Source organism: Mustela putorius, unplaced genomic scaffold (assembly GCF_011764305.1).
Source record: "Mustela putorius furo isolate JIRA1106 unplaced genomic scaffold, ASM1176430v1.1 tig00001012_pilon_pilon_pilon, whole genome shotgun sequence".
In the NCBI taxonomy this organism is placed as follows: domain Eukaryota; kingdom Metazoa; phylum Chordata; class Mammalia; order Carnivora; family Mustelidae; genus Mustela; species Mustela putorius.
The window spans coordinates 2,470,648-2,486,481 of record NW_025421531.1 but is presented as its reverse complement, the minus strand read 5'-3'; the positions used below and the strand labels follow the sequence as shown (position 1 = coordinate 2,486,481).

General features: G+C 38.8%; 1 protein-coding gene across 1 annotated transcript; it reads right to left on the bottom strand.

Annotated features, from left to right (window-relative positions):
• Positions 1–2,696: 2,696 nt before the first annotated feature.
• Positions 2,697–12,225, bottom strand: C4BPB (complement component 4 binding protein beta). The gene is made up of 6 exons (XM_004756176.3): positions 11,923–12,225; positions 10,810–10,980; positions 9,234–9,410; positions 4,593–4,686; positions 3,457–3,583; positions 2,697–2,915 (listed from the first exon to the last, which is right to left on the bottom strand). The coding sequence occupies exons 1-6, from the start codon at positions 11,978–11,980 to the stop codon at positions 2,772–2,774; spliced, it is 771 nt and encodes a 256-aa protein (XP_004756233.1). The 5' UTR covers positions 11,981–12,225; the 3' UTR covers positions 2,697–2,771.
• Between the last annotated feature and the right edge of the window lie 3,609 nt (positions 12,226–15,834).

The following is a 15,834-nucleotide window of genomic DNA, read 5'->3' as shown; positions in this document are numbered from 1 at the left end:
AAATGCTCTATCTTAGTTGTTCTTATCTCTTCTTATTCTTTCTCATCCCTTCCTATAGCTTTGTCCCAGATTCTTCTTTTCAAAAATTTTTCTCTCCATTCTCCTTAAAATTATTGTAACCACTCTCATGGCTTGAACTATTCTTTATAAGAAAACCACTCCATAACCACCTTGTTATCTCTGATTACTCTCCGAAATGCAGACTTAATGTTTTTTTGCTGCCCATCAGACATCCTACAAGTATATTTCATGCCACACATCCAAAGGGGAACTTCTCGTTTTCTGCCCAGAAGCTTCACCTTCTGACCCCTACAATAATCCAGGCTTCCAGGAATGGAATTTCAAACTCATCTTTAAACCCTTCCTCCCCCTCATCCTCCAATGTTCAATGAGTTGATAAATTGTTTTTATTTGATTTTCCCAAGTCTCTTGGGTCTGATATTCTCTCTCTTTCTCTGTTTCTGCTGCCATCATCCAATTTCAGTCATCACTGTCTCCTACATGGACTACTGCAATAGCTCCTATATGGTTTCTTTCCCTCTATTCTTTCCTACTTCTCCCCATACTACATGCTGTTGTGAGCAAAATCTGTATTCTGTCATTTTCACTTCTTTTCTTGATCTCCACTCACTGTTTACCAAATAAAGTTTAAATTCTCTAATGTGCCCTTTAAAAGGCTCCACCAACTGGCTTTAATGTATCTGTCTACGCTTCTCTCTCGTCACTTTCCATGCTTTATCTGGGCCAAACCTGGCCATCTGCCATTCCCTAAGTGGGCTCCATCTTTCCTGCCTCTCTGCCCAACACGTTTTTTAAAACTTACTATTACAAACTCAATTTAAAACATTAAAGGACTTGGGGAAACTGGGTGGCTCAGTTGGTTAAGCATCTGCCTTCCATTCAGGTCACGATCCCAGTCGGGCCCCACATCAGGTTCCCTGATCAGCAGAGGAGTTGACTTCTCCCTCTCCTCTGCCCCTGCTCATATGCTCTTTTTCTCTCTCTCTCTCAAATAAATAAGTAAAATCTTAAAAAAAAATGTAAAGAACTTTAAGAGCATAAACACCTGGAGTTTCACCATTGTAAGATCCTGTTTTTCTCTGTGCCTGTTACTGCCTCGCCCTCCTTTACAAGAAGAAAGGTTTTATAGAAATGCGATCGTAAGTTCTTATTATTCTGTATTCTACTTGTACTTAGGATTTTTTTTTAATTTTCTGTTGGTAATTACAATAAGAGGTTGCATTACATTTGATGGGCCATAATTTACTAAAAACATTCCTAAAATTGGACATTTCAAATGTTTACAAGGTCTCCCAGTATGGACAATATATACAATAATAGAATGAATATCTTCAAATTAGAAATCATTTTGCTCAAGTTAGATGAAGCTAAGGAATGGATTTACTTGGTTCAAAAGCTTATGGCTCTTTATGATGCTCTTACTACATTTCTCAAATCTTTCCACTTGCAACATCTTCTCTAATCTTTGTCTCTCAATCCTACTCACTTTTAAAAGCCCAAGAACTATGACTCTTCTTAATGATTTTCCTGCCTCCTCCTCTTCCAGACAGAGGGTCTCCTTCTTGAAGCTGAACTCCCCCCGCTCACTGTTCTGTGAAAGTTGTTTATTTCGTTCTAACTGCCCTCAATTAATGATGTACATATACCTGTCTTGTGTCTATTAATAGAATGTGGGTTACTTGAGAGTTTCTTATTCCTATTTCTATTCTCCTTCATAATTTCATCTAGGTACATTCCATTATTTCAAGCTCTCTTTTGTATTTTGTTTGTATTTCATCCAGATTTCCTATGTCTTTTGGTAGGGGTCAGAGTGAGAGACAGAAGAAGTTTGTCATATTGTCTCAGTATGACATCATGATAGGAAAACCTATCCTACCTCAGGATTCTGGCTTCTTCTGCCCTCTAATAAGACAAAAAGAAAATATATTCACTTATATTTCACCATCTCAAATTTACCAGGCAGGAATAGGTTTCATCCAGAGGTGGTAAGCAATATTACTGTGGAAGATTTAGAAATTTGGGTTTCATAAACAAGATAGAGGGGAAACTGAAAGAGAGTTTAAATCCTAATTCTATTTTTGTCTCAACAGGTCATTTCAAGGATGTAACTGTTGTGAATCTATTTTATCAAAATGAGAGGTTAATTTTTGCTTCATAGGTCTTGGTTAATCTGAGGTTATGTTTTGCCTCACCATTCATCTCTCATTAAAATATGAGGCATACCCTTAGCTGAGATCTGAGCTTCCCATTCTCCTTACAGACAGGACATTAGACCCTCCATTCCCCATTGATGTGCTAATTCTGGTCTTTTTTTTTTTTTTAAATTTTATTTATTTATTTGACAGAGAGAAATCACAAGTAGATGGAGAGGCAGGCAGAGAGAGAGAGAGAGAGAGAGGGAAGCAGGCTCCCTGCTGAGCAGAGAGCCCGATGCGGGACTCGATCCCAGGACCCTGAGATCATGACCTGAGCCGAAGGCAGCGGCTTAACCCACTGAGCCACCCAGGCGCCCCTAATTCTGGTCTTAAACAGACAATGGCCACACATGGTGTTTCCACATTCTGAGAAACACACATACACGCGCACACACACACACACACACGGTGGTTTATGCAACTATAGTTGATTTCTATGAAGTTGAGTTTCAGTCTAATGAGAGAAAACTCCAAAACTAGTTTTAGAACCAAGAGAAAATTTATTCCTAGGTGCATTTCTATTACCCAGATTACCCAGTCTGCTCAGTTACGACGTCAGGACAACATTTTTGCCTCTAACTCAGCTTTTTTGTTTTCCAGAGAGTATTTCAGTTCCTCCATTGTTAAGTTATTTTCCTTCAGTCTTTGCACAAAGTTCTCTATGGCTTTGCAAAGTTCTTTATTCTCCTGAAAGGCAAACTGAAGAAAAGAAAAAAAAAAATTAAGTTATAACCTAAGAACTGAGATCCAGCTGTATAGTCTGAAGCTAATGAGTATTGCTTAGGTCCCTGACTTGGGGCTGAGAATCCGGCCAGCTTAAATACAAATCTGGGTCTTCAACATGATAAATCCTTTAAGTCATCTGGCTTTTATATACTTATTATTATCTCAGCAATAAGTATAAATGAAAAGAGGCATCTCAATGAAAATGACCTGATCCATGGTTTTTGGAATCTAGAAGAATTTCAGAGACTTTTCACAGCAATATGTCTAAGTCTAAGACACGAGCTTAGAAAGCTTGCTCTATAAAGTCCACAAGTCCTTAACTTCTACCAACAAGGTGGTAGAGGTGTTGCTGATGATGGTGGTGAATGAGAACTCAGGTATGTAAAAATGTGAGTTAACAGTTTATGAGCCCCCTTGTAACAACCCTTCAGATATAGACTGAGCATGCACCAGGAGTGATGCCAGGCCCTGGAGATACCACTGTGAACAAGACAGACGACAGCCTGCTACTTACAAGTGCCTTCTCAAAAGCAGTCTGTGGAATTGGCTTGGGAGCTTCCTGGATCAATTCACAGATGGGAAGTGCACTGCTCCACTCCCCGTCAACGCACTGTTGGTCCCGCGTTCCCACTAAGTGGTACCTGAACAGAAGTCAAAATGGCAACAATAGGGGTGCCTGGGTGCCTCAGTGGGTTCAGGCCTCTGCCTTCGGCTCAGGTCATGATTCCAGGGTCCTGGGATCGATCCCTACATCAGGCTCTCTGCTCAACAGGGAGTCTGCTTCCCCTCTCTCTCTGCCTGTCTCTCTGCCTACTTATGATCTCTGTCTGTCAAATAAATAAATAAAATTAAAAAAAAAAAAAAGAATGGCAACAACACTTTCTAAAATGGGCAACCAACGCTGGTTCTGTAGAGTTGTATTTCAGTATTTCCTACTGTGATAGAATCCACTTCCTTGAGCCTTAATGCATGCTAAGTGATTTCAGTATACCAAACAGTAATCAACTAAAACCATTCTCCTTGGGGGTAGAGAGGGCACAAGTGACAATGCAACCCATAAAACATGGAGAAGTGAGAAATTCTGAATATGTGTTTTCACACAGTTGTTGGGTGGGGAGGGAGAGGGAGGAAGCATGTCATCATTCAATAATTTAAAAAAGCATCTGCCATCCACTTTCTAAAGAGGAGTGGAAAGCTAGAGATAACCCTCAAATAAGTCTTACAACGGAGCTACAGCTTTTAATCAGAAAAACACGAGAGCTGACTGCAAACCCACAAGTATATAACGAGACTGAAATGCTAATGTGGAGACATGACACTGAGGTAGGAAGACGGAATGAAGCCAAGGAAAGAGTAGATCTGTAAGGCCTATATATGGCCTATATTTCTTTGAGCTTTTATTCCAAGATTCTTTAGAAAACCCTACATTTTAAGTATCTTCTCTAGGATAAATAAGGGGATCAGTCTATCTTCTAGAGCTTGGGGAGAGCTGGTAATGAGCTAAAGCAGCTCTAAAAATCAGAATGAGCTCAGATTGCTGAGGCAGTAGAACATAGGGGCATTAGGTGAGATGGACTGGGTCATTCCCCAAAACAATGCTATGGTCAATGCACAAGTTCTTGCATTTGAATGGCTGCGGCATATACTTACTTGTCTTCACAGTGATAAGTAATGGTAGATCCTGAGTTGAAATCTCTTCCTTCAAAATAGCCATGAGCTGGATTCCCAGGAGGGCCACAGTATCCTGAGAAACAAGAGTACAAGAGTGACAGTCGTGAGTTGTACTCAATTAACAGCACCCTCTAAGTATAACCATCCATGTGGGATCTGGGGACACTCTCTCTGTTCATTTCCTTCTGGTCAAATCATATTTATCCATGGGGAAAACCCCCTCCCCCTGCTTATCATCTGAGTTATTAACAGTTTGATAGAGCTTTCTGATTGGCATGAGCTTGAGGAAAGGAAGTTTACGTTGCAGAGACTGTCAGGGGACAAGAATCAAAAAATTAAACCAGAGGTAGACATAGGAAAAGTAACTCCCTGAGACAGGAGATAAATGGTCTGAGTTCAAGAGGACACTGGCATTCTCGTGGGACAGAATTGTGCAATATGAGAACTTCAGAAACAGGAGAACACAGTGGGGAGCAAACAAGAGGAGTCTATAAAGAGAGCTGGACAAAGTAGTAGATGTTGTGAATTTCAGCTCTGGCTCTTCCATTAACCATTATTTCATCCTTCTTGGCTTTCTTCTAAGCTATAAGATGAGCAGCTTAAATAATATTATCTCCAAAGTCCCTCTGAGCTCTAGCATTGAGTCTAAACACAGGGATCAGGAGTAAGTTAAGAATGATTATGTAGGTGAATACTTATGGAAACATAAATACCTTCAGAACAAATAGTTGAGCAAAACCAGCAGGCATAAAAGAACATGTATTAGTACAGTACATAGTATATAATACTTTGCATTATAATAATACATACTAATGGAAATGTAATTATAATAGCAGCATATAATACTATTTTTTAAAATACACTCATGCATAATCATATATGAACAGAAAAAAAAAAACCTGAAGATTACATATCAAAGTATTCTGTTATTTCTGAGTAGTAGGTTTGTAGGTAATTAAATGTTTTCTTTGTTTTCTTCTACAACACAGGTGTTTTCTTCAAGCAGTTAATAACTTTTGATAGCTTTTTTTAAATTTTATTTCTTTATTTGTCAGAGAGAGAGGAGCAAGAGGGAGCACAGGCAGACAGAGAGGCAGGCAGAGGCAGAGGGAGAAGCAGGCTCCCTGGGCTCAGCAAGGAGCCCAATATGGGACTCGATCCCAGAACGCTGGGATCATGACCCGAGCTGAAGGCAGCTGCTTAACCAACTGAGCCACCCAGTTAATAACTTTTAAAGAGCCTAGATGTCCATTGACAGATGAATGGATAATGAAGATGTGACATACATATATATACAATGGAATATTACACAGCCATCTAAGAAAATGAAATCTTGCCATTTGCAACTACAGGGATGGAACTAGAGGGTATTACCCTAAGTGAAATAAGTCTATCAGAGAAAGATAATTTTCATATGATCTCACTGATACATAGAATTTAAGAAACAAAATAGGATCATAGGAGAAGAGAGAAAAAAATAGAACAAGACAAAACCAGAGAAGGAGACAAACCATAAGAGACTCTTAATCATAGGAAACAAATTGAGGGTTCCTGGGTGGGAGGAGGCTTGGGGGAGGGGGTAAATGGGGTAAATAGGTGATGGACATTGGGGAGGGTATGTGTTGTAATGAGCACTGGGTATTATAGAAAACTGACGAATCACAGACCTGTACCCCTGAAACAATACATATATGTTAATTAATTGAGTTAAACAAAAAGATCAAAAACTGAGTTCAAAAGCTGTATAGAGGAAAGGAAAAAGAATTTTAATGAATTGATTAAGGATCTCCAGTTTATACAGCTTTTCTGGTGGCTTTTAAGCATGCTGTTTTGAACTGAAGAAGATGATATAGATCTTGCATCTAAACAGAAAAAAATCTGCTTTAATCAGGGACCTCAGGGGTGCCTGGGTGGCTCAGTGGGTTAAGCCGCTGCCTTTGGCTCAGGTCATGATCTCAGGGTCCTGGGATCGAATCCCGCATTGGGCTCTCTGCTCGGCAGGGAGCCTGCTTCCCTCTCTCTCTCTGCCTGCCTCTCTCTGTCTACTAAATAAATAAAATCTTTAAAAAAAAAAATCAGGGACCTCAGGAGCATCCCCTAAAATTGGGCAATGAACTGACGCAAAAAGACAGAGACTCTGCATTTCCGTGTGAGGATAGGAAGTATTGAATTTAAAGAGTAAAACAGAAAAGGCTGGTGGAAATAAATACTTTAAACTTGTTCAAGCTAATGTTGATGGTATGTGCATGTAATTTAACTGTGTGTCCTATATATGCATGTTTTAAGTAACCACAAACTCCCTAAAAGAGGCTAACGATAGTTCATATTTTTAAACTGCCTATCTGCTATATCCTTCACAAAAATTAACTCAAAATGGATCATAGGGTTGAATGTAAAATACAGAACTATGAAATACCTAGAAGGTAATGTAGGAGAAAACCTAGACAACCTTGGGTATAGGGAGGGACAACATTTTAGATACAGCTGTAAAGTCACCATCCATGAAACAGTTAATCAACTGGAATTCATTAAAATTTAAAACTTCTGTGCTATGAAGGACATATGAAGAGAATGAGATGACCAGCCATAGGCTGGGAGAAAATATTTGCAGAAGACAAATCTTATAAAGGACTGTTATCCAAAGTATACAAAGAACTCTTAAAACTCAACAAGAAGAAAACCACCTGATTAAAAAACGGGCCAAAGACCTTAACAGACACCTCACCAAAGACGATCTATACAGATGGAAGATGAGTGTACATCATCAAGAAATATAAATTAAAACAACAATGAGATACCACTACACAACTATGAGAATGGCCAAAATCTGGAACACTGATTACACCAAATGCTGATGAGGATATGGAGCAACAAGACCTCTCCTCCATTGCTGGTGGGAAAACACGATGATATAAGCACTCTGGAAGGCAGTATGACGGTTTCTCACAAAGCTAAATATCTTAAGATCCAACAACTGCACTCTTTGGGATTTATCCAAAGGTGTTGAAAACTTATGTCCCCACAAAAACCGGCACCTGATATGTATAGCAGCTTTATCCATAATTGCCAAACTTTGGAAGCAGCCAAGATGTCCTTCAGAACTAACCAGGTGACAGATATTAAGGAGGGCACATGGGGTGATGGGCACTGGGTTTCATACACAACTAATGAACCGTTGAACACTACATCAAAAACTAATGATGTACCAAATGCTGGCTAATTGAACATTATTATAATTAAAAAGGTCAGTGGTTGAGAGGTAGGGAAGGTAGAGAGATGAATAAATGGAACACAGAAAATTTTTAGGGCTGCAAAAACACTCTGTATGATATTATAATGGTAGCTATATGCCATTAAGCATATGTCCAGACCCACTGAATGTACAACACCAAGAGTGAATACTTAGGTAACTATGGATTTGGGGTGATCATGATATGTCAATATTGGTTCATCCTTGTGAAAAAAAAAAGGTACTACTCTGGCAAATGGTGTTGATAAATCTTTAATGTTAGATATGTACCTTTCCAAATAAACTTAATTTTTTGTTTTATATTTTTAAATTTAAAATTCTGCTCAGAGTTACATTGTAATTCCAGTCCATCCATCCAGGGTCATGGCATATCTTTTCTTTTATTTAAGTATTATTTTAGGTCCTTCAGTAAATTTTCATATAGGTCTCATGAGTGAAATTATTTTACATTTCAGTATTCATCTCATAATTATTAGAAAGTAATACTATTGATTTTTCAATATTATTTAGTGTCCAAGAATAACATTTTTAGTAGAATTTCTTGGATCTTCCAAGTATATTTGACAAATAAATATATCCTGTGACCCACCAATCATTCTAGAAATCCAGACTAAAGAAATAATAGCATAGGCCCCAAAATATATGTATGTGTATACATTTATATAACATTCACTGAAGCATTATAATAGCAAAAATACAGAAATAGAATAAATGTTCATCAACACAGAGATGTGGAATAAATTATGGCACATCCACATTATTATTTAAAAGCAGGAGATAGAAAAAAAATAAAAACAGGAGATAGAGCCACATATACTGATCTGAACTAGATTTCCATGTGTAATGTTACACCAAAAATAAGCAATTAAAAATACATGAATTCCCATTTTTTGTACGTATATACATGTGTCAATATGTGTGTATGCTTTTATTTAAAATGTCTGCATAAACGTAAAAGTCATACAACAAATACATCCAACTAAGTCTCTCTGAGAGTCGTGAATTATTATGTTAGAAGGAGGTACTTTCTTTCAATTCTTATTTTGTGTAATTTGGCAGTGGATCAGTTACTGTCCTTGCCCCCTGTTTCTGTGTATTCTTCAAATAAGAACTTTAAGTCATTACCATGAAATTTTTTTAAAAAATGTCAGATGTCCCATGTTGGACTTAGTAGGACAGGGATCCTAATTTAAAGGTGGGGGCGGGGAGGGTTTATTGTTTGGATGTTGTTTGTTTCACTGGAACACATCATTCAAGGTGAGCCCCACTTGTTTCTTGGCTGCTTCCTAGCTCCCAAAGCTTCCCAGGCACCGAAAATGAGGTTATCTGCTCAGTGTCTTTGGATTTACACTTATTTCTCTCCTACTTACTGCTTTTGCAGACAGGCAAGGGAGGCATCCAGGTGTGGTTGTCCAGGCACTGACTCCAATTGCTGCCCTTAAGAATGTAGTCTTCATTGCACTTAAAAGTGATTTTGTCATTCACGTTGACAGGACCCAGGGAACTGGGTTCGCCATTCACCAGCACAGGGTCAGGACAGTGGCCCACTGAAGAAGAAAACGGGAAGTGATCTGAAAGGACACCTGCAAAAGCAGGAATTTCTCAGGCTTTGCTGAGAAATCAGAACTAAAGCAGAGCTTTTTAATAGGGACTGCAAACTGCACTAGTCCATAGTACCAAATCCGACCGACACTCGATGTGAAAAGAGCTGGCTGGCCTGAGAGTGGCAGGAAAGGTCTTGGTCATGCACAAGGGTGAGAGTTGGCACTTGAACTTACGAGAAGTAATTAAGCATAGAACTGGAAATGATCAATAGTGTGTTTATCCTCCTGTCAAGCCCTGCTGAAAACTCTTCACTCTATGTTTGAGGCAAGGGTTCCCTTCCTTCCATCAGCCAAAGGTCCACATCACTTGTCATGTTTTACTTTGTTTCATTTTGCTTTTCTCAGGTTAAAAAAACAAAAACAGAAACAAACAAACAAAAAACCCCGGAGAAAATGCAGAGAGAGATGACTTTGGTCATATAAATAAAGGACAAACATACTGGTCTGGAGAACAAACCGAGCTAGTCCTAAAAATAGTAGTAATTACGAGGATATTAACTAGTGATTCTCTGTCTCTATAGACACCACAAATGAGTGTTGTGAACTGGAGCAAGTCATTTGGACCTCAGTTACCACATTTGTACTTTGAGAACATAAATTTTTCCCAGTTCAAAAGTTATATAATGGATAAAATACAACATGACATATTTACTTCAAAATAATAATAATGCAAACAGAACTGTAGAAGACAGAAGATTAATTATATGTGGGTAATTGTGGAAGATAAGTGGTAAGTATGTATGAGTTGATTTTAATCTCTCTTTTGTATATGTTTAGATTTTTTTATAACATAAAAATTTTAAAGGAGTATAGTATTAAACAAATTGTAGCCCAAAAAAGGTAGTTTTAATATACGGAAGAAATTCTTTTCTTCCTGCAGGGTTGATTGTGTCTATTAATTCAATCAATTAATCAATTAATGGAATCAGTACTGAGCAAGAGCCTATCCTGTAGCTTCTAAGAGAAGTTCCACCCAGGCGCTTTAAAAATGAATTCATAGAAATTGAGAATTTTCTCTCTTTTTTTTAAGGATTTTATTTACTTATTTGACACAGTGGGAGAGAGAAAGAGAGAGAGAGAGAGAGCGCATAAGCACAGGCAGGCGGAGTTGCAGAGGGAGTTGCAGAGGGAGAGGGACTGAGCAAAGAGCCGATGCAGGGCTCGATACCAGCACCCTGGGATCACGACCTGAGCCGAAGGCAGAGGCTTTAACCCACTGCGCCCAGCAGGTGCCCCGAGAATTCTTTTCTTATACAGTTTGAACATGGCCAAATGGAAGTAGGATGTGAAAGAATCCAGTAGGATGACAAGATATACAAAGAAACAGGAAAATCAAACTTACGGCGACATGTGGGAACAGGAGCATTCCACTCCACAGAGGCATTGCAAAATAAGGTTTTCTCTCCTACCAGGTGGTAGCCCTTGATACAAAGGCAAGTCCCCAGAATTTGTCCTTCTACCTCCTTTATAACAATTATGCCATTTTCCACAAAGGGAAGTTCTGGACAGCTCTCTGTTGGAAGGAAAAAAGATTCACTTGACATGTCATGTGCCATGAGGAAACCTTGTTAGACCACCGTCCAAGTGCCTTTTTGCTGGATTGTGGCTACTCTTCATGTCTATGTCTATCCACTTCCCTCCCCTCCCAATAATTCCCAAAGTTTTTTGTTTTCAAAAGGGTAACTGGATTCACTCAAATTCAGCTATAAGTGAGGTGCCTGGGTGGCTCAGTTAGTTAATCAACTGCCTTCACCTCAGGTCATAATCCCAGGATCCTGGGATGGATCCCCACATCAGGCTCTCCTCTCAGCGGTGAGTCTATTTCCCCCTCTCCTTCTGTGATCTCTCTTGCTTTCACTCTCTCTCAAATTAATGAATAAAATCTTTAAATTAAAAAAAACTCAGCCATAAATAAATAAAATCTTTTAAATAAAAAAAATTTCAACCATAAGTTATCTACCTCTAAAGAAACAATCCCCTTTCCAAAGGGTCTTAACAGATAAGACCTCTCAATATTTTGAAACTGGTACTTTTTGCTCCCAGAACAGAAAAGGAAAGTTAACTGTTAACCACCCATGTCATAAAGCAGAATCATCATTAAATATTTACTAAGCCCTTGTGGCACCTGGGTAGCTCAGCCGATTAAGCCCCTGCCTTCAGCTCAGATCATGATCCCAGGGTCCTGGGGTCGAGCCCCACATCGGGCTCCCTGCTCAGTGAGGAGCCTGCTTTTCCCTCTCCCTCTGTTATGCCCCCCCACTCTCTCTCCTACTCCTTGTCAAATAAATAAATTTTGTTAAAAAAAAATATTTTACTAAGCCCCTCTGAGTACATTGCATTAGGCCAAGCAATTTGAGATTTTCCAATAAAGGAAATACATTTCATTGATTAAACTTTCATTAAAACCTTAGACCTGATATCAAGTGCCTTATAAACCAGACTTAAGCATACGCACCGTCTGAGGCAGAAATCAGCCACACAACCACAAGATAGCACACAAACCAAAAAACCATCTTGTGATCAGTTGCTTGGCCCAGGCTGGAATGAACACAAACCAGACAACACCTGGTTTAGATCAAAGCGGATCTTCTCACACAGCTTAGGATACCAACCACCTCCCTCCTAGAGAAGAGGTTGTCCTGATTTCTCTCCCTTGGAAGAATTAAAAAAAAAAAAAATGCTACAGCAGGAAATCTGAACAGCTATGAGGAAATTAGAGCTGGGAGCGATTCTGCAAAAACATGAAGCGGGGGAGAGGCTGACAAGCTGCCAGTTTTAAAACTCGGTTTTAGAAATTGCCAGGGTTCCGTTATGCAAATCTAGTTGACCAGTTCCTGTGAACTGCACGCTTATCCTGCTACCACAGACTTGGACCAGAGGGTTTAGCCATGACCCTCAGTTCTGTCAATATTTGCTAGTGTTTACAGTCCAGCTTCTGCAACGCCCTCCAGCTTTGCAGGCGGGGGCGGGTGGACCGATCTGTAGTGCTTTCCCAACTGAAACCCAGCTCTGAGGGCCATCTCCCCTTCATTTGTCACATACCAGGTGTCCTGGCAGCACCGAACTCTGAAAACTGGGCAAGTTCAAGGAAGTGAACTAACCTCACCTTATCTCTGACCTCCCAGATCTACAGCTTCCCAGCAAGGAGCTGATCCTGATTATGTCCAAACCTGAGAAAAAACTCCAAAGTCCTGTAGCAACACGTGTCCATATCTGCCAGGCCTGCGCCCAGGTTCCCATTCTTCGGATCTTTGGGGGCCAGGGTTTAGCCTGAGTCCAGAGTCAACCAAATGAACCAAGAGGGAGTTGAGGGAAAAGCTTTAGTCTCAGGAATTAAAACATGTGAAATTGCTTTGGGGCTCCCACCTTCTTCTTCCTGACTATTATAGCAATTATCTGGTTGTCCCTGCTCCAGTGATAAAATTGGGAGTAAAGATCCTCCAAATTTTTAGGTTTTAATAAAATAATATAAAGCATCATAATACACATAAAGCATAAGGACCCAGTAACGTCTTAACCATTTTTCTCTTCTCCATCCATTATCATTACTTTATGATTTGTTCATGTCTTTTGCCCACACAAGACTGTTAACAACTCAAGCATGAGGGTCCTGTCCCATGTGTATTTCCTTTGCAGGCACTCCATAATGCAAAGCAGAATTGTCTGCTAGGTAAATAAGAGCAATGCGGGACAAATAAAAGAGAACATAATCATACAGAAACTCTAGTAGAGTTCCTCAAATCCATACCAATAATTTATCACTTACTATATACTGCCTTTATGGTTTTTCCATAGCTTATCCTCACTCAACAAATATGTGAGTTCCTATAGTGCAAGCGTCTTTCATTTTTTTAAGATTTTTATTTATTTATTTGTCAGAGAGAGAGAGCACAAGCAGGAGGAGCAGCAGGCAGAGGGAGAAACAGACTCTCCGCTGAGTGAGGAGCTCAATGCAGGACTCGATCCCAGGACCCTGGGATCATAACCTGAGCCGAAGGCAGACACTTAACCAACTCAGCCTAACCAACTCAGCCACCCAGGCGCCTCTGCAAGCACCTTTTAAAGTGTGGTTCTCGAAAGGGTAAATAACATGACACTCATATAAGTATACGATGAAAATGTGTCAAAGATTTTATTCAGCTCATTAGTCAGAGAAACATTTAGATGCTACAACTAATTCAAAGAAGAATTTGAGGAACAGATTTAAATATTCAGGTCAAAGGCCTTCTGAAGTGACTTCTCTAACTGATGTAAAACTGTTTAGTATCACACATGGCAACAAACTATAATATTTGGAATGAGCTTTTCCAACTGATAGAAATTTATTGAATCTCTACAGGACAAAATGCATCTGCCTTATCAGGAATATTTGCATTGTTTTCAGAAAAGAATCATCTGCATTCCTATCCATTTTCTACAAATGAACTAGTCTTATAGAGTTGTAAAAAAAACCCCTAATTAATAGAAAGTCAATCAAAATTACACACTCCCATGAAATCAACAACCCCAGAGAGGGTCTATAATACTGTTACCCATGGAAAAATTTATTCAGCAATTTCTTTTTTGTCTCTCTTGTCAGGTTTGGAGTAATTTTATTTAACATACCACATAGTCTATTTCTTGAAGCATATAAATTCTCCAGCAGCTAATATATATGTTTGTACAATAAATGATTTTAAAAATAGTGAAAGAAAATTTTGCTGACTCTTAAAATTAGGAATTTGTTTATTCCTAAATGATGAATTCCTAAATTCCTAATAAAATAGAGCATTACTACAGGAAATAATTGCAAATAATCCTTCCTCTCAATGGTTTATTTTAGATTCAGATGAGGGCTTTAGAAAGATACCATATTATGTATAATATTGTCTTATTTCTCTATGAAATATAAAAATATTTACACTAAGTGAGATATATGGAGACTATAAATATCCTCATGAAGTTTAGGTCATATTTTCCTGTCAAATAAATTGGAAGAAAACTTTGTTTTCAAAGCTTTTTGGATTGGGGGATTACATATAAGGGATTTTAGGATTATACATTTTATTACAAGTGTCCAGGCTTAGCAAAATTAATAAATGAGAATTCACAAATCCTTCTAGACCTTTGGACATTAAGGGCAATTTGATCAATCCAGATTTTCTGGAGAACTGAGGTAACAGGGAAAGTGCTGAAGTTGTCCTGACTGGTTTGCTTGCTCAGGAAAAGAATGAGCAGACAGGAAGTGAGCCGGGAAGGCTGCTGGGCTTAGGCTAGCAGGAGGTACAGGGAGTTAAACTTTGTGTGTGTGTGTGTGTAAGGTTTTAAGAGAATTGGAAAAAGATGACTTTAAATTCTCTAGTAGGTTATGATTAGATTCCCTTTGGTCTTTGTCAAGGCAATTCAGAAAAAGTTTAAAATATTTTTCTAATGATTTTTTTAATGTATTAGTTGTTTCCTGAATGCTTCACCAAAAAAAAAAAAAAAAAACTTGGGCCAGAAAACTAGCCTTTATGCAGATTCTACGAGACTAAAACTCATAGAAATTTTTTAAAGCCCTAATTGTTCATGAAACAAAAACAAAAACAAAAACAAAAAAAGAAGGCTCTAACAGGGTTTGAGTAAAATGACTCAGGAATTTAAATTTGGAAAAGAATGGTTAATAGACTTTATTAAATTGTGCCCAGATACTATTTCTCTTTCCATCAAATTCTGAAAAGGCAAAGGACAAACGAGGAGACACTCTGGCATGAAAATTGAATGTAAAATAAGGTAAAAGGGTCACTACGGAAGAAAATCCAAATGACTAAAAAAGCTGTTCTCTGAAAGTAGCCTGGATGCTCAGTGAAGGTAATACCTGTTTTGAGGCAAGGCCCTATTAGCTCTGGAACACTGCTTCTCAGAGCATCCTGTGCTTATGAAATTATTTCCTTTAATCGTGAGGAGAAGCTGATCTCTGGAATCTGACCAAGTCTTCGCAGGGAAGGTACAGCATACCAGCAAGAAGGTATCTAGGTGCCCTTGGGAATTCAGAAGGGAGCTCAGAAGTGAGGTGCTCTGCCTGTGGTGACGGGAATGGTGTGACACTGGCTTAATGAGCACAAAAGATGCATCAGGTGCCTTGAGGTGCCTTGAGATTAAGAAAAAGAAATTATCACTCCCTACACTCCTGCCCCTAATGCTCCAGAGGTTAGTGAAGCTATCCTTGTTACAATCCACTCAAATTCCTAAGTATTCTACAATGTCTGGTTTTTAAAAAGTAAGCATTTCAGAATCCCACAAATTCTTCCCCTCTGCTTAAAGAAGTTAGTATCAAATGGATGGATTTTTTTTTTTTTAATGTTGAACAAAAGAAAGGGAGATGGGATATGTGTGTACATTATCATCT

Bases quoted from the DNA above. Each gene is read 5' to 3' on its own strand.
- C4BPB (XM_004756176.3), bottom strand. From the start codon at position 11,980: ATGGTTTTTTGGTTTGTGTGCTATCTTGTGGTTGTGTGGCTGATTTCT. The intron at 4,687-9,233 runs GTAAGTAGGAGA...CTTGTTTCTCAG, and splicing joins CTTGCCTGTCTGCAAAAGCA to GATACTGTGGCCCTCCTGGG. The intron at 2,916-3,456 runs GTAAGTAGCAGG...TCTTTTCTTCAG, and splicing joins CTGCTTTTGAGAAGGCACTT to TTTGCCTTTCAGGAGAATAA.